The sequence below is a fragment of the Lissotriton vulgaris genome, chromosome 10, assembly GCF_964263255.1.
Source record: "Lissotriton vulgaris chromosome 10, aLisVul1.2, whole genome shotgun sequence".
Classification (NCBI taxonomy): Eukaryota; Metazoa; Chordata; class Amphibia; order Caudata; family Salamandridae; genus Lissotriton; species Lissotriton vulgaris.
Window position 1 is genome coordinate 841,297,912 of NC_141698.1, and position 21,999 is coordinate 841,319,910.

Here is a 21,999-nt window from a genome sequence, read left to right on the forward strand (position 1 = left end):
CCCTCCATCAAGAGCTGTTTTCTCAAATTCGGGTCACTAACGAGGGAAGGTGTACTACCCGCTTTAAATCGATGTGTGGAGTACGCCAGGGCTGTATCTTGGCCCCCTCCTTTTTACCATCTATGTTAATGGCCTGGGTTGATATCTGGAGGAGGTGGATCGGGACGTCCCGCGTACAGGAGAATAAAAAATTCCTGCTCTCCTATACGCGGACGACGGTTTCCTCATAGCCCGCACTGGCAATGGTCTGCAGCATTTACTGGATGCCTTTGGGGCATTTATGGATAGGCTAGACTTAAAAGTGAATGCTAACAAATCACATACCATGGTGGTTGGATTCCATAGGAATAGGGGAAAACTGAAAAAAGAAATTTAAATGCAAGGGTGACGTGGTCACTATAGTGGCAGTGTTCCCATACCTGGGGGTGCTCTTTGACGAGAGGGGCTTGTGGGGCCCCCAGATAAGGGCAAAGAGCTTATCAGTGGCTAGATCAACTGCAGCACTCATGGGGTTCACAAAAAGGTTGGGGGCCAGGCCGATGGAGGCTCTGGTAAAAGTCTATAATGCTAAATGCATCTCAATCGCGATGTATGGGTCAGCCTTATGGGGCCACGTACACTTAGAGACAACCCAGAGGGTAGAAAACAGGTTTTTGCGTTCCTTGTTGTCTGTTCCCCAGTCGACCCCGACTTTTTTGATCCATGCGGAGGTGGGCTTGGACTATGCCACCGACAGGCTTAATCTGGCGCCGTTAATATTCTGGCTTAAGATTTGGCTTAACAAGGAACTAACCCTTAATCACGCGATTTTAGCAGATGTAATGTCCTTAGACCATTCTAAAAAAGTGCCTTGGTTGGATTACTTGAGTAAGTCCTTTGAACAGCTGGGACGCCCGGATCTTTTCCTATTACCATCTTGTATTAGGAAGGTGGATGTGATCCTGGTTTAAAAAGCACTTTATGGAAAGGGTCAGACTAGCCCGAGAGGAAAGGGAATTGTTGAAACCCACAGTTAGATCTCACTATATGCTATTAGGCTCTACCTCACTTGAGCAATACCTTATGACTGTCACAAAGCCATTTCATAGGTTTTTACTGGTTAAGTTTAGATTTAATTTGATTCATTTTTATTTGGGCAATTATCCAACCTGGGTCAAACCAGATATAGCCACACCCTGCACTTGTGACCAATTTTCAACCCAAGACACAATGCATTTTTTTATGTTTTGCGGGCATTTCTCGGATATCAGAAAGAAATACTTGCTGCCCATTATGAAGGAGGCTGGCTTTACGCAAGTGAGGCCGGCATTAGTTTTTCTTCAGTCTTTGAGCAGCGACCGCATCATATTTTGTGTGGCTAACTTCCTAGTGGCGGCATCTAGGATTAAATTAAACAATGCGCCACGATTTGTGACACAGTGAACTCTTAATCACATTATTTATGTAATCCTATCTCCTTGACCCATCGTATTGCACATGCTGTAAATGTATCAAATATTTGTATACCTGTATATAAATGTTTTTTATGCCTTTTATGATTTTTATAAATCGAATAAAGTGTATTTGACTGACTGACTGACACTGTAGCTAATGTACTTACAGAGTTTATTGCCTTTCTGCAAAGTAATTACCTGAAGTCACGCATATAGAGAAAAGTATACTTTGATACCTGTTGGTTCTAAAATAAAGCAACTATATCTTTTGATATAAAAACAATTGGCCTAGAGTTCAGTTCTTGAGTGTGTGAAACCTTTTACTCGCTGAGTGTGTACAACAAATGCTTTACACTGTCCTCTGATACTGCCTTACTGCTCGACCAAGCTACCACTTTAGAGAGTAAGGTCATATCTATGGCAGGCCTTAACAATCCTGGAAGCAGAGTGCTTGGTTTTATGTGGTAGGGTGCCCTAGCATGAGCTGAGCCCCTCTGCAGCTTTCAGAACCATCTCCTTGTAGCTATTCTATGAGATAGTCATACCATATACTCTTAAGTGCATTATAATCCTGGCGGTTAATGCTAACTTTGGTTTGGCTTTATCAAAACATGTTGTGTAAGGTGTCAGACACTTTGGAATACTACCCCCCCCCACCAGTCCTGGCAGCGGGGGTATCATTCCACCCTTCTAGAGGGAGAAGACATGTAGTTACTGGTTTACCCGGTTAAAGTTAAACAGAGCCTCAGCATCACAAAATGGATGCTGCGGCCACAGACATGAGTCTGACCTCTTGTTGCTGGACTAAACTCCGGCAGGGGAGGCCTGGACAAAAGGTTTCCTGTCCAGGGAGGTGCCAGCACCTCCCCAGACAGGCTTTAGTGTATTGGGGCCGGGAGGGCTGCATTCAGTGAATGCTTTCCAGACACTGCCTGGGGCACACAAGGTGCTCCATGCATTTCCCAGTTCAAACCGGTTGCTGGGGCACTCTGCCCCAGCTCTGGCACGAAACTGGACAACGTAAAAGGAGTGTAACCACCCCTTTCCCAGGTCCACCCATAGGAGGGACCTTAAGGGTCGTCCTGCCCCTAGACTTACTATAAATATAGGAGCCTAGTCACTAGGACTTTAGATTACTGTGGACGAAACTATGAAACATAAATCCTGGACCTTCGACATTCCATTTCGACTGGAAGATGGAAGACATCTCCCTTGTGGTCAAGGAGTGACCACCCTGTTCAAACAGGCACCAACAGCAACTTTGCCAGTCTGCATTTTTGAGGCTCTCGCCGGATCCCGAATAATATGCGACACAGGACATAGACTTCAAGACATCTCTGACCCCAACCTTCGCTCACAGCAAAGCTGAGACCCGTGGCGAACACGAGAGACGTGGAACCGTAACTCCTGGACACCCGCAGCGCCGGATTATACCACGGATTAGAATTAGACATACAATTGGGAGACCACTTAGCTGGGATCAATTTATCCAGCGGCTGATTAATCCAATCTGAAAAGGCTGAATTGGCCTTATAGGATCCGTCGGCAACATCAGAACGGAGATCGAAAGATGGACTTGGAATTGATCCCAGTTTAACTTATGCCATGGGCTTTTAAGAGAATGAGGATTGTCTAATTTACGCATAGGAGCAATGCCCCGAATAGACAAAGGGACCAAAAAAATGGTCCGACCAGGCCATAGGGGCCAGCAGTTGAACCACAAGAGGAATGTTAGTAAAAAAACAGCGTCCAACAAATGACCAACCGAGTGTGTGGGGCCAGAGACATGCTGGTCAAGCTGACAAGCAGCTAAATCCGCCATCAAGTTGGCCACATCACATCTAGGTGACTATCAAAATGAAGATTCAGGTCTCCCAGGACCGTAAAGTTAGAAGTATTGATCACCAAAGTGCAGACGGTCTCAACGAACGCTTCCCTAAAGGCTTTGGATGGGCCCGGTGGACGATATACCAATAAACCTGTCATGGCACCTCACGGACATCGTCCTGACTGATAGCAACTTATTCTGAGTATAGGTATGATGTAATTCCCTAAAAGTGGCAGCATGTTTGGTGTCTAGCGCCGGCCTGGCGCGTATGGACGCAGACGGGCTTGCCTCTGGCACACCTTCAGTGCACCGGCTGCGCGGGCGGTCAAACATGCCGATTAAATGTGCCCCGGTAGCGGAAATGTGGAGAGGAGGGCCGAGCCACGTCCCTCCACACAAACAGACCACACTGCGGTGGACCCGGGGACTGGCGATTATAGTGTGAAGAGCAGTACGCGGAAGATGAAGGTATTTAAAGCAAATCAACAGACTGTTTAAAAATAGGTAAATTACACTAAAACACAATGCAGGCGCAGGCTGGCATACGCTCTGTTACCTAGTGCCTGAAAAAATGCATGTGTCCTCGTCTAATATAACTGGTGCTTGTGTAAGCTCTCAAATACTTTCAGATTAGGTCCGCCTATATAAAACTAAATGAGTGTCACAGAAGAGTGTACAGCTTTCCATGTCCACTGAGAAGAGGCGTGAGCTGGAGCTAGATAAAGTACTGAAATTGAACTATGAAATGTCATGTGCAGCACTTACCCCCTTTCTCCCAATAGCAAAGGCCCAGGGCCAAAAACGACTCTATATGCCCTTCAAAGATCCAGGCTTTGGAAAAGTCTGCTGGGCTAGCAAAAAACCTGTCAAGTCTAAGACTGACCCTTTCCCATTCTCATTATCCCTATCCTGTGACGCATGTAGAGGCCAGTCCTATCACGAGAGACAATATAGGACAAGTTAAGATAGGACAAAAGACATGAGGTGTGAATGAAAAGAAAGAAAAATAAGGAAGAACAAGAGGTGATAGCAGCTTTGTAGGTATTACAAAGAAGGGTAAAGAGAAATAGAGAAGGATCATATTATCGACAAGAAGAAAAGAAAGGGAAAGAAGATGCTTGGGAAAGAGCCTGAGTTGTAACGTAGGGAAACATCCATATTTTATTTAGCTATGTATGTATCTGTCAACAAGAACAAGGAACCCCTTACTCCTACATCCTGCATGATTGACTATCAGTTGATTTCTTCAATTATTCAACCTAGGGAGAAAGATGACCAATTTACATCTGATTCATCGATGATGCATATATTATAAGGCCATACAGCAGTGAGTGCCATCAGCAGTAGGAGACACCTCACGTAGGCAACCACTGTTTGTCTGTTGGCTAGCTATTCCTTGTGGCAAGGTTTCTTATCATCAGCATACTCCTATGCCTGCAGTGATGCTTTTCACTGTATTAGGAGCCATGTGACAGGGAAACCTAATGTGGGTTTCTGTATCTATCCCTACAGCTTATTAAGTCCAGTCCTCAGTGTCAGAGTGTTGCTGTCCATTCACTAAGTCTGATGCGACCAATGACACTGCTCACAGGCAGGTCGCTCACCACGCTGCTGCACATGCCTAGTCTTGTATTTTTCCCCTGTGCCTAACTTGCTTCCTTGCCCAGACTTGTTTTTATTCCCCTGTGCCTGTACTTGCTTTCTTGCCCAAATTTGTTTTTATTCCCCTGTGCATGTACTTGCTTTCTTGCCCAGACTTGTTTTTATTCCCCTGTGCCTAACTTGCTTTCTTGCCCAGACTTGTTTTTATTCCTCTGTGCCTGTACTTGTTTTCTTGGCTAAACTTGTTTTCCCTTCCTGTGCCCAGTTCTCCCGCGGCCCTCGTCCATTTTTCCAGCCGCTGCGTCCCTGCGGCCCCGCCCACCTGCAATACCATTCGCCGCCCCGCTCCCTCTTCCCACCTGCTCCTCCCTCCCACATCCCCTCATATGGAAGCCGCTACGGCCGCGCTCAGTGGGCGCGCTGCTGGCGCGCTGCTGGCGTACCGCTGGCGCACCTAAGAGAAGCTCGTCTGTGCCCATCCTTGCCTTGACGTGCCCAGCGCCAGGACCCCTGGACATCACGAATGCCATGACACCCAACACCGCTACGATGCCAGAACCCTCCACGCACTCAACACCGGACGATCACACACCTGCTTCTTGGCTGCCCCGAAGCGCACCCACAGAGCTTTCACCTGCCGGAACTGCTGCACAAGCATCCGCCCCACCATGCTGCCGACCAGGAAAGAACCCAACCACCTCAGATGCATCTTTCTCAACACCCGCTCCGCCCGAAAACATGCTGTTGAACTCTGGGACCTACTCGACTCAACCTCCCCAAACGTCGCCTTCCTGACGGAGACCAGGCTGAACCCCGCCTCTGCACCCGACATAGCCATAGCCGCCCCGGAAGGCTACAAGATCACCTGCAAGGACCGCACCAACAGAGCGGGAGGAGGAATCGCCATCGTCCACAGGAACACTCTCAGAGTCTCGACCAACACCGACGACACCCTCAGCACCGCCGAACACCTGCACTTCCAGATCCACACCGACCCCAACACCACCTTCAGAGGAACCCTCAACTACATACCGCCCGGACCCCGACCACAGTTCAGCGACTCCATCGCCGACTTCGTCAGCACACACGCCCTCGCCTCCACCGACTACATCCTCCTCGGGGACCTGAACTTCAACCTCGAGAACAATGACAACACCAACTCCACCACCCTGATCGCCAACCTCGGACTCAGACAACTTGTCAAAACACCCATCCACTCCGCCGGTCACACGCTTGACCCCATCTTCTCCGCAAGCCCCCACGTCTCCTTCAAACATACCACCGAACTCCACTGGACCGACCACCGCTGCATCCACTTAACCTTCAAGAAACCCACCACGCACCACCGCACCCAACAGATGCCTCACCGCTGCTGGAGCAAAGTCACCGAAGACCAGCTAACCACCACCCTCGTTTAGAGCCCACCCGCCAACCATACCGACCCCGTCACCGCTGCCCGCAACCTCAGGCGGTGGATCAACGACTGCGCCAACACCCTCGCCCGATCAAGAAACCCTCCAACAATCATACCAACAAGAAAGCCACCTGGTTCACTGAAGACCTCCAGGCCTCCAAGCAAACCTGCCGAAAGCTGGAGAAGATCTGGCTCCGTGAACGAACACCGGACTTCCACGCCGCTCACAAGAATGCCACCCGCAGACACCATCACCTCATCAGATCCACCAAAAGGGCCTCCTTCAAAGACTGCCTAGACAACAACGCACACAACAGCAAAGAGCTCTTCAACATCATGAAGGAACTCTCCAACACCAGCGACGTCCCACCCTCGCAAGACCTTTGCGACTCGCTGGCCACCTTCTTCCACCGCAAAATCACAGACATCCACAACAGTTTCAATGCCACGACTGCCCCGAAAACCACTGAGACCAACGCCCCCACGACCACCATCCGCACCAACCGCCTGCTCTACTGGACCAACATGAACGACAATGACACCATCAAGATCATGAACACCATCCACTCCGGATCTCCGTCAGATACATGCCCACACCACATCTTCAACAAAGCCAGCATATCCATCGCACCCCATCTCCGGAAAGTCATCAACACCTCCTTTGAGACAGCAACCTTCCCGGAGAGCTGGAAGCACGCCGAGATCAACACCTTACATAAGAAACCCAAGGCGGAGCCCAAGGACCTCAAGAACTTCTGGCCCATCTCCCTGCTCCCGTTCCCGGCAAAGGTCATCGAGAAGACCGTCAACGAACCACTGACCCGCTACCTCGAGGAGAACAACAACCTGGACCCTTCCCAGTTTGGGTTCCGCATCAATCACAGCACCGAGACTGCCCTCATCGCCGCCACCGATGACATCAAGTCCCTACTGGACAAAGGAGAAATGGTGGCCCTCACCCTCCTGGACCTGTCAGCTGCCTTCGACACGGTCTGTCACCACACACTACGAACATGCCTCCACAAAGCTGGGATCCAAGAGAAGGCCCTGGACTGGACCACTTCCTTAATCTCCGGCAGAACACAGATCTTCCGTCTCCCTCCCTTCCGCTCCAAAGCAACCGAGATCATCTGTGGCATACCCCAGGGCTCATCCCTCAGCCCAACTCTGTTTAACATCTACATGGCACTGCTCACCCACGTCACCCATTGGCACGACCTCAACATCCTCTCCTATGCCGATGACACCCAGCTTATACTCTCCCTCACCAAGGACCCCCACTCCGCCAAAACCAACCTTCACGAAGAAATGAAGGCCGTTGCTGAATGGATGAGGAACAGCCGACTGAACTTGTATTGTATTTTTACCTCTGACCTCATAAAGAGTGCAGAGGGGTTGTGTTTAGAAAAATACATATATATTTGATATATTCCTTGTGTGGTGTCCTTTCATTTGGTACTCAAGGGATTATAATTGGTAAAACAACTTGCTTAATAGGCTCTCTGAAGTCTTAGCCTGATGACTGCTGGTCCACGCTACCACTAGGATAGCTTTCTTTAAGGTTGACTTTACAACCACCATCAATAAGGGTTGTTTGGACTGGCGCAAGGTGCCCACTAGAACTAGTGGACATCATATGCCAGGCTAACTTCTCACAGTGGGTAACAAAAACATGAATCTGTCCTTGTGTAACTTAACTGGTGCTCATGTAAAGAGCTCCAGTACCTTTGCATCAAGTTCTTGATAAAAAACGTTTTTTACTTAGAATCACAGGGTAGTGATTGGCAGATTGACAGGCAGTTCAAACAATGTGAGTGTTGCTTACAATACGCTCTCATAATTTTATATGCAGAGGTGCAATGAGTAAGCTACTGCAGGACTGTCATGCAAGCCCAGGCTCCATGATGTTAAAGAAATGAATAATGGGAGGGTACAGATTAGCACCCAATGCAGTGACCTGGCCCACTAATCGGCACGATTCCCCCCATTCACACCCTCCTCCCCCCCACCACTACCAACAACTCTTCCTCCGTGACTTACACATGCAGCCATCAGCACAGTGACAAGCTGTTTCATGAATGAGGAAAAGAGCGCCATTCACCTGAGAGGAGTTATGTGGTACTTAGAAGGGACTCAGGAGCTGGGAAGGATTTCATGGTGCAGATGGCAGCAGGATGAGGTGGTAAGTGATCCTCGACTTACTCAACAGGCCCAGGCAGAGGTGCCTGTGTTAAGCTTGGCGCTCCAGTAGTTCAGGCTTTACAGTGAGACTGACACGTTAGTAGGGCGTGTCAGTAGAAAATGGAATCTGCACCTACACTGTCAAGTCAATAATAATGGATGGCTGCATATTGATGTTGCATGGCAATTATGGTACAACTAATGACAATTAAAAGCTGTGAGCGCAAGAATTTACAATGCTCTAATACGGGATAAAGAACAAACAGGAAACTGAGAAATAAAGTATTTGCGGCGGTATCTAACTACATTATATTTTTGGGCACTTTTAAACAGCTGCAAACCTTGGGCAGATATGCAGAATTTAACAGCTTGCTAAACAGAAGCGGTATTCTGCTAAACAATGACAAACAACCACAAATCGTGCAGATGTATTGCCACATAAAACAAACATTTCTGGATGTGCACCTGGATGCTGCTGCACTTCTGAATAATCTTTGCAGCCTTTCAGGCTCCTCCACTCCCGACACAAATAGCACAAATGGCATGTCTCTGCTATGACATTCCACAGGCCTGTGGCAGGGAAGGTCTACCGTTTTCGAAGTCTTGTTTCAGCTGACCTTCGCCCCGCCTTGTAAACTCACCAGACTTTCACCCTGCATTTCAGAACCAAGAAAAATACCTTTCATTCTTTTCACAGCACTCGTATTTTAAGAGGCTGTGGGCAGCAAAACGTCTTTGAATTTTTCAGGAAGCAGAGACGTTTGCGCTGTGTAATATAGTGTGTGCGCAAGGAAAAGATAGTGTGCGCGCGAGCGCAGGCGCGCTTGCTACCGGGAACCATGGGTGAGACCAAAGTGTCACTTCCTTCCAGGCAGTGTGCTCTAGATCATTTCCTAGCAAAACGCCCCGGGCAATGGAAGGGCTCACAGTTACCTTAAGAAGACCTAAGACTCCCCAATCAAAGGAAATCAGAACAACAGGGCAGAGACTCACCTGGTCATCTTCTACTACAACCTGGTGGAACGTATTGGAAACTATCTGCTTTGAGGATGCCAGGTGAGCTTGACAGTAATCGTGCTGGGTACTGTGTCCTTCAGAACCTCCACTCTCTGCCAATTGATGGTGAGGGTGTTTTGCATGTTTATTGCCTCTATGCCACTGGAGAACTGCAAGATCACATCAAACAATTTTTTTAAACTATTAAACATTTAGGGGGGGCCTCTGGGACCCAAACACAAGGGCTAACAGAGCACGGTATCCATACCCTACTCGATTATAATCTTTTTTTTTAAGTATTCAGAATACAAGACTAAGCCTCTGAGTCCTTTAATGGCCACCAAACCATTCCTTTTCAAGTTGCGTCCAGCCTATCAGCACACAAGCTTGCACGGGAGCCCTCACTCTGGCTAGAGCTAGGTGGCCAACAGGAAAAAAAGCCCCTTCAGCTAATCGGATCATTCAATTGTTTTAGGCTGTGTGATTGCAGGACTCTTAAGAGCCTCTCTCAAATCCAATTGTCCAGCTATACAAAGATTTTACTTACATTTCTAAAAAACTACCAAATGTATTTACATCAAAAATGCAAAAAGCATGCTTTCTGGATCAAGGTCTAGCTTTCTGCCAAATTTAGTGAAATTCCATTCAACAGTTTTGGCTGCAGACATGGTAAAAAAAATCCTTATGGAAATGGCATAGGGAAATTAAGTTTCAGCCCCCGCTTCTTTTTCTCGCCCTACTCTTGACTGATCACCCCAAAACTTTAAAGGAAAAACCTGAGGTGGGGGAATTTTTTTTAAAGAGTTTCACTGTTTTGTGAAGATTCTTCAAACATCGGCAACGGTGTTAGCAATAGAAAACAAAAAGAATCACTTTCCTAAATTAGCCAGGTCCTAATTATAACAACCCGTGGCAGACTAGGCCTTGTATGGAGTGCCAGATTGTGTAGAACGATTGCTACCCCCTCCTCAATCAGGAAATAATAAGATTCTGTGAAGTTCACTATTGGGTCAAGTACTCTAACATGCACTCTTCATTGTTATTTAGTGGTTACCCCCCATCAATTGTCAACCCGCAACATGTTCACAAACACTCTCAAAGAGAATAGTTAGGTTAAGAAGTGTTTCACAGATTCCCATAAAGCGTGATAAACAATAAGCGAATATGAGGTTAAAGCATGTAGCACAGGTATTGCTCACTGGCAAAACTAGTCCACAAACCAAAGATCTGGTAGACTCCTTATCATATTTATTTATTTATTTAGCACTTGTATGGTGCAACGGATCATCCCCGAGGGCATCTCTCTTCGCCTTGGCATGACCCAGACAGTGACCAGGAGCAATGCAGACCCCTAAAACAACCAGGTTTTTAGGCTTTTTTTGAAGTGTCCCAGAGAGGTACAACGACGTATCCCTTCCGGCAACCTGTTCCAATGAAAAGGGGCAAGATAGGAAAATGCACGCCCTCCCATTCTAGATTTATTAATCTTGCATGGCACTAACAGGTTTTGATTACTTGACCTGAGGAGGCTACCGGGGACATAAGGCCTTGTCTTCTTCCTTAAATAGGCTGGCCCCAGGTCTCGAGTTGCCTTAAACACCGGAGTGAAAACTGCTCTTTTTTTGACGGGCAGCCAATGTAGGGCTTGGAGCAAGGGTCGCGAGGGGAAACGTCTAGGTTTGTTCAAGACCATTCTTGCTGCAGTATTTTGCAACACTTGGAGCCTAGTTTACTGTTCTTCCTTGGGTCCGATCAATAGGGCATTGCCAAAGTCCAGCTTGCTTACAATAAGCACCTGAATCAGGGTCTTTCTTGCACCCAGGGGGATCCAAGGAAACACCTTTCTCTGCATCTTCAGGATTCCAAAGCAAGTGCCAGAAAGTAATTTTATGTGGTCTTCGGACAACAGTTTGCTGTCCAACTGAACTCCCAGATTCCTGACCTGCTTTGTAGGAGAAGGTGGGCCACCAATCCGGTGGCCCACCGGATTGGTGGGCCACCAATCCGGTGCCCAAAGTACCTCCGCCTTCCTGTACAGGGCAATCTCCGTTTCATTGGTGTTCAGTTGGAGGAAATTGTTCCCCATCCATTCCACTATGTTCAACATACAAGTCCTGAACTTGGCTCTGGAGACAGCAAGGTCGGACTCGAAAGGAATGATCACCTGCATGTCATCCGCGTAAGAGATGGTGTCAAAGCCGTTCGCTCTTATCATGTTGGACAAAGGGGCCACATATATGTTGAACATAGTGGGGCTTAAGATAGACCCCTGAGGTACCCCCTTGTCAAGTGGAGTAGTTGCTGACACAAATGTGTCTAGCTTAACATACAGTGATATCTTTGCTAAGAAGCTCTGCAGCCAGGCCCGGACTGGCCGTTGCGGGCACCAGGCAATCCCCCGGGGCGCCGCAAGGGTGGGGGCCGTTTTTGGGCCCTGGGGGCCGTTTTTGTTTCAGGACCGTTTTTGCAGCCCTGAAACAAAATCGGCCGAAAACCAGCCCCGCCAAAGAGCTCGGTCGCATCCCCAGGGGACCGGCCGAGCACTTTGCCTGGGCCGGTTTTGGTACTCAGTCCAGCATTACATTGTAATTTTCAGTAGTCTCGATTCTTCATAAATATTAACATATCTTGATTAACCTGGAACATTATAGAATCACCTGGGACCCCAAACCACTGAGAGTGGCAAGTTAGCATTTTCACTATATAGCGAAATGTCTGTGTTTTAATTCTCCTTCAGTCTACACTCTGGCGAAAGGCCTACCCAGAAAGGCATTTAGGCACAGAGTCATGAAAAAGCACAAAGAGGAGCACTTAGGGCCCTATCTGATTTTTGGAGTAGTCCCAATTGGACTGGGGGAGGACTTTACATCGACTAGGCAGTGACCACTCCATCTGCCAAATTGATAAATTCCAGTCTAGCAGGCGATCATTTATAAAGGCATTGTCAGGAACCGCCGGCAAATCGGTTTCTGTCAATGCATGTTATTGTTTGTTACAGGGCTGCATCGGAAAGACGCAGTGCTCTAACACACAGTAATCTTTTTTTGCTTGGGGGTTTGCTTTTAAAATGTTGATATTGTTCCTTACCAACAGGTTTTTCCTGGAGGTAAGGAACAGCAAAGAATGACTACATGTCCGCCCAGCCAACTTGGATGGGCGAACATGTAATCTTTTCTCCGACTGCCCTTACTCCCTAGGTACCTTTGGGTTGATTTATTTTTGGCATTTGTAGAGCGCTCTGTTACCCGTAGGTGTCCTGGCGCTAACTATTACTCCTGAGGTATGGGCAGGTTAGAGGATCAGATGGTAAACAGCCATGTCTTTAAAGCTCTTCTAAAGGCCATGAGGTCCGTCAGTTTTCTCAGGGCGCGGGGCACGGCATTCCAAGCTTTGGCTGCGCCCAGCACAAAGCTACTGCCTCCCCAGCGTGCTCTCTTATTGCGAGGCACCGCGATCAACCCTATGTCAGCTGATCTAAGATTTCTAATCGGACGGTACCAATGGAAGTACTGCCGAAAGAATGAGGGTCCCTTGCCTTGTAAGGACTTGAATACTAGGCATAAAGCTTTAAAGAGAATTCTCTTTCGCATTGGAAGCCAATGCAGCTTGACCAGCTCCTGAGATACGGGAACCAATTTAGGGATCCCCAGAATGAGCCTAGCCGCCGCATTTTGTTGTACCTGTAATTTGTTGAGTACCCCTTGTTGGGCACCAAGAAATAAACTATTGCAATAGTCCAACTTTGCCATAACCAACGTTGTGACTACTGTTTTCCTATCGCTGCCAGGGATGAATGGAAGGATTTTACGGATGGATTTGAGCAAGTAAGCCACCGAAGAAGATAGTGCATTGACCTGGGGACGAAAGGTGAGTTGATCATCGATCAACACCCCCAGGTTTTTCACCTTCGCTACTGGGGTGGGAGCCGTACCCATCTGGTCTGGCCACCAGCTTGGGCTCAAGAAGTTAGTGTTTGAACCAAACACTATAACTTCGGTTTTAGCCGAGTTTAATTTAAGGCAATTAACTGCCATCCAGTTTCCAACCGCCAGCATACAATCCTGGAAATTCCTAGCCACAACTTCTTCCCTCCATGGTAATACTGACATCACAATCTGGGTGTCGTCAGCATATGATGTAAGATCAAAACCACATGCCCGAATTACTGGCCCCAATGAGCTAACGTAAACGTTGAATAACGTAGGCCTCTAGGTCGAGCCTTGAGGAACTCCACAGGGCAAGAGGAAGGGTTTTGACTCATAATCTCCTTAGGCCACACCTGGACTCTTCCGGACAGGAAGGCTTTAAGTATGTCAAGTGCTTTCCCTTGAACTCCGCAGGCCTTCAGACGGTCGAGTAGAATCCCATGATGGACCGTGTCGAAGGCAGCGGAGAGGTCTAGCAGCACCAGGGCGGCCCTCCCTCCCGCATCGGTCACCGCTCTGATATCCTCAGTTGTTTTAATGAGGGCGGATTCCGTGCTATGGTAGGGTCTAAAACCATGTTGAGAGGGGTCCAGAGATTGAGTTGCTGCCAGGAAGGAACTTAATTGAGTGTTCAGCACCTTTTCTATTAATTTAGCTGGTAAAGGGAGCCTTGCTATTGGGCGATAAGTATTTGGGTCCCTGATATCCAGGTTAGGTTTTTTTAGTAGGGGCAAAATTGATGCCTGTTTCCAACATGCTGGAAAACCTCCTGTTGCAAGCATTTTGTTAAAGACGGTCACCAGCGATGAAACTATCGGAACTGGGGCCATTTTTATCACAGCCACTGGACAAGGGTCTGTCGGAGCACCTGATTTTGCTGCTAACAATAGCCGCCTAATTTCTTCACCATTTACTGGTGAAAAGCTGTTGAGGTTTTGTCCTACGGATAACTGCCTAACGTTTTCTGAGGAGACCGCCTGGCTATTCCAGCTCTCCTGACTGGAGAAGGCTTTGAAGATCGCCTCCACCTTACCTAGAAAGAATCTGGCATGGTCTTCACATAATTCAGAACTTGCGGGAATGACCGCGGGAACCGGGTCAGCCAAGGCTGCCACCGTAGTAAACAGTTCCTTCGCAGAGTTCTTAGCCACGTTTATGCGGTTGGTATAGTACTCTTGTTTTGCCTTCCCCACTGTTTTTTTATATGTTAGGAGACTTTGTTTCAGACGACTTCTGTCACTTTCCCTATATTCCTTCCGTCAGACCCTTTCCAGTTTTTTACATTCCAGCTTGTGATTTCTTAACTCCTCCGAAAACCACGGTGCTGGGCTCTGGCCAGGAGGCGGAGTTAGGGTGGGGCGAGGATATTGCAGGCTTTATCAATCCAACTAGTGTGAGCAAGTGCCGCCGCCTCCGCCTCTAATGGAGGGCGTTCCTTTGAGGAGAGCAAATAATCTTCCAATACTCTACCATCAATTTTATTCCAGGCCCTGCATACCCTGTCTACTTTAGGCGGGCACCCCCCACCTTGGGATCTAGGCACTGAGATGGTAAATAGCAGCGCCATATGATCGGACCAGGTTAGAGGTAAAGATTTAATAAAGCCCAGAGTAGGGTGGTTTGAGAAAATCCCATCTAGGGTATGGCCGGCCTTATGCGTGGGACCACTAACCAGTTGTTTAAGCTCAGCGCCATCCATCAGGTCAATAAGTGCATTGGTGTCCGCATCCATGGGGTTTTCTAAATGGAAGTTGAAATTTCCCATGACCGTGAAGTCCTTAGCACAGAATCCCTCCTCCAGAATACTTCCCACAGAGCTCAGGAAGATGTTTTTTGAACCAGGAGGTCTATAAACTAAGCAACCTCTAAAAGAATGATGATTGCCTTGACATCGTCCTACCTATTTTGGCAGCGGACAGCATTTATCACCCGCATTTCGGAGCGTAGGAGCTTCCCCTTGAGGCCAGCATAGCGCGTGGAATTTGCAGCGCGTTTTTAACCGAGTGCCCGTTTTTCCTCAAATTACCCTGTTTTATTTAAATAATTGTTGGATCTGTGTTTAGATTATTTTGTGGAGAGTAGCACTTACTTGCATTTTAAATTGGGCCCCTCACCGCGCTTTTCGCGGGTCTTTAGCACTGTCATTTGCATCGCCGCCATCTTGGGGGTAGTTTAGGGAATCTGTTCAGGCGCCACTTCCGCGAGCGCTCTATTTGCAGACACAGGAGGCGAGGCCCCTACTTAAGGCGAGTGGAGCAGGCAGCTCACTCCTTGACATCGTCCTACCTATTTTGGCAGCGGACAGCATTTATCACCCGCATTTCGGAGCGTAGGAGCTTCCCCTTGAGGCCAGCATAGCGCGTGGAATTTGCAGCGCGTTTTTAACCGAGTGCCCGTTTTTCCTCAAATTACCCTGTTTTATTTAAATAATTGTTGGATCTGTGTTTAGATTATTTTGTGGAGAGTAGCACTTACTTGCATTTTAAATTGGGCCCCTCACCGCGCTTTTCGCGGGTCTTTAGCACTGTCATTTGCATCGCCGCCATCTTGAGGGTAGTTTAGGGACTCTGTTCAGGCGCCACTTCCGCGAGCGCTCTAGTTGCAGACACAGGAGGCGAGGCCCCTACTTAAAGTTACCATGAAGACGCGCAGCGGTGACGCGCAGCGGAAGCGCCGTCACAGCGCCGGAGTCACGCCAGAGTCCAGCCCGTCTGTGCCCGTCCGGGCCCAGACGGGCCCAGGGCTTGATACTCTGCCGAAATCTACTACCATGAGGCGCGCTTATGAGCGCGATGAACTCATGGCTCTTCGGCATGCATTGCCTCAGAGAGCTGATCCGCCTATGCAATGCCCTTCCCCCCTCCCAGTTGAGGGAGCCGAGAGGAATCACTCCGCTATTAAAGGGAAGAATGACCTGGTGGTAGGGCTACTGAATTGTAGATCCCTCCCACGTCATGCTATAGAAGTCAACCTACTCATCCAGGATCTGGCACTAGATATCTTGTTTCTAACGGAAACATGGCTAACTCCCAGTTCCGATGCGGATATCGTGGAAGCTCTTCCACCGGGCTACCTTATCTGTCAGGTGGACAGACCAGAGGGACGAGGGGGTGGCCTCGCTATTGTATATAGGAGCCTGTTTGTTTGCAGGACGCATAGTGGCCAACTCTCGGATTGTGAGAGCTGTCACTTCGCCCTCAGGATATCCCCGACAGTGTCAATATCGGGTCTGCTGATTTACCGGCCTCCGGGCGCACTGGGTAATTTTGTGAGCTCCCTGGCAGAATCAGTGACGGCCCTGGCCGCAGCGACGGCCAACTTCATGGTGTTGGGTGATCTCAATCTTCACTTCAATGAGCCCACTGACCAAACGGCGCTGGATCTCCAGAGCGACTTACAGGAGCGCGAGTTGGTCTTAATTAACTCCGGCCCCACCCACGAAAAGGAACACCTACTCGACCCGATGTTTTCGAACATTCCCCGCTTCACAGCTAGGCCGGCCCTTCCCCTTCCATGGTCAGACCATTTTCTGGTATCAGCTTTGTGGCAAATCGATCTACCACCTACAAGGACCAAACAGGCCTTCCTAGTGGACAGAGCCTGGGCCAGACTATCGGTTGATAACTGGACCTCTATACTGAAAGATTCGCCTCCCCCTCCTGAGTCGGATCCCGTTAAGGCCGATGCCAATATCAACAGCTGGTTTTCCGCCTCTTTGGACGCTCTGATCCCTAAAAAGAGAGTTCCTAAGAGGGACAAACGAGTTGGCTCGGCTCCGTGGTACTCCGTAGAACTTCGCACCCTCAGGAAGGGATGTAAAAGGTTGGAGAGGTTATGGAGGACGAACTGGGAAGTCTCTAGGAGAGAAGAATATCGGGCTGCAATTAGGGGCTATAAGTCCGCCCTGCGACGCGCGAAAGCCCTATTCTTTGATGACCGCATCAAATCTGCTTCGAGCTCTTCTAGGTAGAGTTTCAAAGTGGTCAAAGAACTGCTCAAAGTTCCGGAGCCGGATGTGGTGCATGACAAACAAAAAAGCACACAACTGGCTGAGTTCTTCCACACAAAAATTGAGAAGATCTTAATCTCTCTGCCCCAGCTGAACCTATCTCAGGACAGTGGCAAGCAGGTCGTGGGATTTCGGGCCAGAGAGAACGTTTTCCACATTGACACCTTTGGCCCAGTATCAGTGAGCGACGTCGCCAAAACTCTATCGTCGATTAAAAGTGGTTCTCCCATGGACCCGGTCCCCATGAAGTTTCTCAAGCAGGTAACAGCGTCCATTGCAGCTCCCGTAACAGACCTTATGAACGCCTCTTTTGTTCAGGGTGTGGTGCCACCCACTTGGAAAATGGCTGTTGTTAAGGCTCTTTTAAAAAAGACCAATTTGGACCCTAATGATCTGGCGAACTTTAGACCTATCTCGCTCTTGCCAGGTCTCGGCAAAGTTGCTGAACGGTTGGTCAACAGGCAGCTGTCAGCCTTTTTGGAGTCGAATGGACTCCTTCGACCATCACAAACTGGATTCCGCCCAGGTCAGGGCACAGACACGGCCCTCTTGGCAGTTGTCGAGGAAGCAAGATGCATCCTGGACTCAGGAGGGTCAGTGGCGGTGATCCTCCTGGACCTCAGCGCGGCGTTTGACACCGTGAACCATCAGGTGTTGATCCGACGGCTGGCTGAGGTAGGGGTCTCCGGGGTGGCCCTGCAGTGGCTGAGATCTTTTCTCTCGAATCGTTCCTACCAGGTGTGGGATGGCCCTGAGAGATCCAAATCCATTCCCCTCCAGTGTGGAGTGCCACAGGGCTCGTCATTGAGCCCCACATTATTTAATGTATATATGGCCCCCCTGGAGGACGTAGTATCCCCATATGACATCAAAATCGTCAGCTACGCTGACGATACGCAGCTAGTGGTTTCCTTATCACATCTGGCCGACAATCCTGACATCTTGTACTCCTGCCTGGCAGATGTTCACACTTGGATGGGAGATTCCTCCCTCAAGTTAAACGGCTCAAAGACGGAAATACTGCTGCTGGGGAGCAAAACTACCCTTCTCCCGCCGCTCAGCTGGCCGGGATGTATGGGCGATCCCCCGGCCCCCAAAGATGCGATCAAAAGCCTTGGAGACTTGTCTTTCCGTACCCAAGCCAAGAAAACAGCAGGAGTATGTTATGCCCTGCTCAGGTCGGCTCGGAAAATCTTCCCTCTACTACCGGTAACATCGAGGAAGCTGCTGATTCAGGGTCTTATAACATCTAGACTCGATTATAGTGACGCCATCTTTTTGGGCGCCCCTGAATCAACCTTTAAGACCCTTCAACAGGTCCAAAATGCAGCGGCAAGGCTGCTTATGGACATTCCGAGGACGCAATCAGCGAAACCGGCATTGAAGGCATTGCATTGGCTCCCCGTGCGGGAGAGAGTGACCTTTAAGGCACTTTGCACCGCTCATAAAATTCTCGCAGGTAAAGGCCCCCTTATTTTAAAAAATCTAGTGACTCCCTACAAAGCTGGCAGAACGCTGCGATCAGACACGAAACATCTCTTGATGGTGCCTAGAGTCAAAAAGGCCCGCACTGGTGGGAGAAGATTCTCATTTAATACGGCAAAGCTTTGGAACTCGCTCCCCCTAAAACTTCGAGCTGAGCCCTGTACACTTCGTTTCCGTAAAGGTCTTAAAACCTTTTTGTTTCCGGCATAACGCCTCTATGCTGTCCCCTTTACCATCTGATGTTGTCTGGAAGCGCCGGGATGCCCAAGGGTAGCTGCGCGCTATATATGATTTTAAATAATAATAATAATAATGATTGCCTAGGGTAAAATTAAAAGCTACCGCTTCACAGCCGTCCACAGTTAACGGGTGAAAGAGGGCGTTGAGGGAGTTATGATAGATAACTGCCAGCCCTCCACCTTTCCTCAGTGGATGGTCTCTCGTAAAACTAAGGTAGCCAGGGGGGGTGCCATTAACTAAGTCTGGGCCGAAGCAGCATTCGTCCATGATTCGGTCACAAAAGCGATTTTTTCATATTTTCTTCCTGTATTAATAGCACGCAAAAGATGGCTGCCATCCAGGCGAGCGTCCGGTCGCAGTTCCCCCCTCCCTGTCCCGACCTTGTGCTAGGCAAAGGGCAAGGAGCTCGTGAATCAGCCTGCCCCTTCTGCCAGAAAATCGGTAACTTTAAAAATATGGGATGAGTTGATAAAATACCTCCATTACTTGGGAGCAGCAAAGCGAACCCCGTAAAACACAGTGTCACACAATAAAAGCTAAAAGATAAAGTACATATGGTGTAACCTCCCTAGCTCCTGGCTCACGCCTCAGGAGCAATCCAGCTCTGTCTCTGCCGTGATTAACCCGAGAAGCCACCAACATCTACTTGCGACAGCCGAACCACATTCTTGGCAGTGAGGATCCTTAATGGCAAGAATTAAATCGGGTCTTTAGTAAATAAACTTTGCAATGTTATATGAATTATGATAAACACTGGACAGTGGATTGATAAGCGTGCAATGGAAGTCAGTAGTCAATATAAAAAATCGTATCAACAAGTACATTATACAGTGGATAACTTATAACTGAGAAACTGGAACCATTTATAAAAACTGTGTTTCAAGTAGAGTGCTGATTTTTTAAACAACAGGACAGCAAGCTGGACTGAATTGTGAGTGGAATTCCCTCTTCTAAGATGGCTGTAACAGCATTGTGATGACACAACAACATGTACAATACCTCTGAGAGATAGTAGGTAAAGTGGGGTACTGTGCACATACTTCCGGTGTTCAGCAAGCACAGTGTATGCACCATGACTGATTCACTGCATTCAAATGTTAGCTCCTGCCCTCCCATTGGAGATTTTGAAGGGGAGAGTGATCAGTCAGTGCCTGGGAAGATACTGAAATATCAGGAGCCAGCAGTATGCCCTCCATGGCTCTAGATATCCTATATTGCTAGTTATCTTAACAATCATATTTTCTCATTTATGAATGTGACTGACCCACTTTATTATAGATTAAGTTTCAAAGACATTTGTATGTTTCTTTTTTCTTGTTGAGCCTGTGTTTGTAAGATTGAACATTTATGGAGAAGGCAAAGGCATATCAATATTTTACATAACATTTTGCTACATGTTGATCCCCTTCTTTCATATATCTACCTCGATCATTCGTCCATATCCATGGTGCTCTGACCCATTCACCCATGCACTTATTCAAACTTTCATCCCTGCGCTCACTTATTCATCCATACATGTATTCACTCGCAAATTAATTATCCACACATTTAGTTAGGTATTTATCCATTCATGCATGCACTCACATATCCACTCAAATGTTGACTCCTTCCCCCATTCACCCGCTGACCTATCTACAAAACTACATAAACAAACTGGAAATTCAATAAATAAATAATTTCACTTATGAAATAGCAAGAGCTGTTGTTTTTTCCGGGGCTTGATATGCATGCTGTTTCATTTTAATCATACCGTACCTGGCATGTCCGAATTCCAATGAGTAAACTGTACTGCCTCTTTGTTAGTCCAGACAAATGTCCCCCTTTCCTTCATGTCATTTAAACCGATCCAGAAATATTTCTCTGGTCTCAGTCCAATTAAGCTGGTCAAAAATGCATGTTCATATCTGTAGAGAAAACACAGGAGGTAAACCAATGAAGAAAAAATGCAATCCTTATGCATTTTTTGCAGTGTAATTTTAAGGTAATTTACAGCACAAAGGTGAGGGTGTAGAACAGGAAATAGGGGCCAAATGTACGACCATTCACTTTTGCGAGTCGTAAATTGCGCTGAATTGCGACTCGCAAAAGTGAATGTAGAACTGTGTCTCATACACTGTTTGCGATTTCCAATGGGGTCGCAAATTGCATGCCTCATTAATATTTATGTGGCAAGTGCAATTTGCGACCCCATTGGGAATGGCCAGTACTCCCAGGGATGGTGGCTTGCTGGGGTCAGCAGACCACCATGTCTGTGACTGCTGTTTTAACAAAGCTCTTCTTTTATTTTTTTTTAAATGCAGCCCGTGTCCTTAAAGAAAAACGGGATGCATTTGAAAAAAAAAAAAGTAACTTTTCAGTTTTATTTTTTAAGGGCAGGCAGTGGTCCCTAGGACCACTACCTGCTCTTAAAAAATGTTTTCGCACACACTCACTAAGCCACCTACTTGAAGTAGGTGGTAAACTGCGAGTGTTTTGCCACTGCAAATGCGGTCACAAAACAATAGTACATTGCATTGAGACTCGCTATTAGGAAGGGATGCCCCTTCCTAATAGCGAGAGTCGCAAACGGTATTTTGCCAGTCAGTAACTCACAAAATTGCGTTTGTACATGCCAGGACCCTTTTTTGCGGTCACAAACGGGCCGATCTCACATCTGCAACCACAAAAAAGGGTCGTACATTTGGCTCTAAGAGAATTCTGCTTTCCAACTTTGCTTCAAACCCCGCCATTTCCTTGTTACTCGACTGCATATTGCTATAGAAGTATTACATTGAGAAATAAATAAAAGTTGTATGTACACAAACATTAACACATAGAATTATATATGGGTACCAGTGAATTAAGGGGATGTTTTTTGCCAAATGGTTCTGAGTGACAAGAGTGAA

The 21,999-nt window shown here is 47.8% G+C and overlaps 1 protein-coding gene across 1 annotated transcript in view; it reads right to left on the reverse strand.

Moving 5' to 3' along the window:
- Positions 1-21,999, reverse strand: part of LOC147688870 (macrophage mannose receptor 1-like) — a 758,166-nt gene that overhangs the window by 467,585 nt on the left and 268,582 nt on the right. Inside the window, exon 11 of the mRNA XM_086941771.1 lies at positions 20,870-21,018. Coding sequence (XP_086797897.1) covers positions 20,870-21,018 — 149 coding nt within the window. The remainder of the gene's footprint in view (positions 1-20,869; positions 21,019-21,999) is intronic.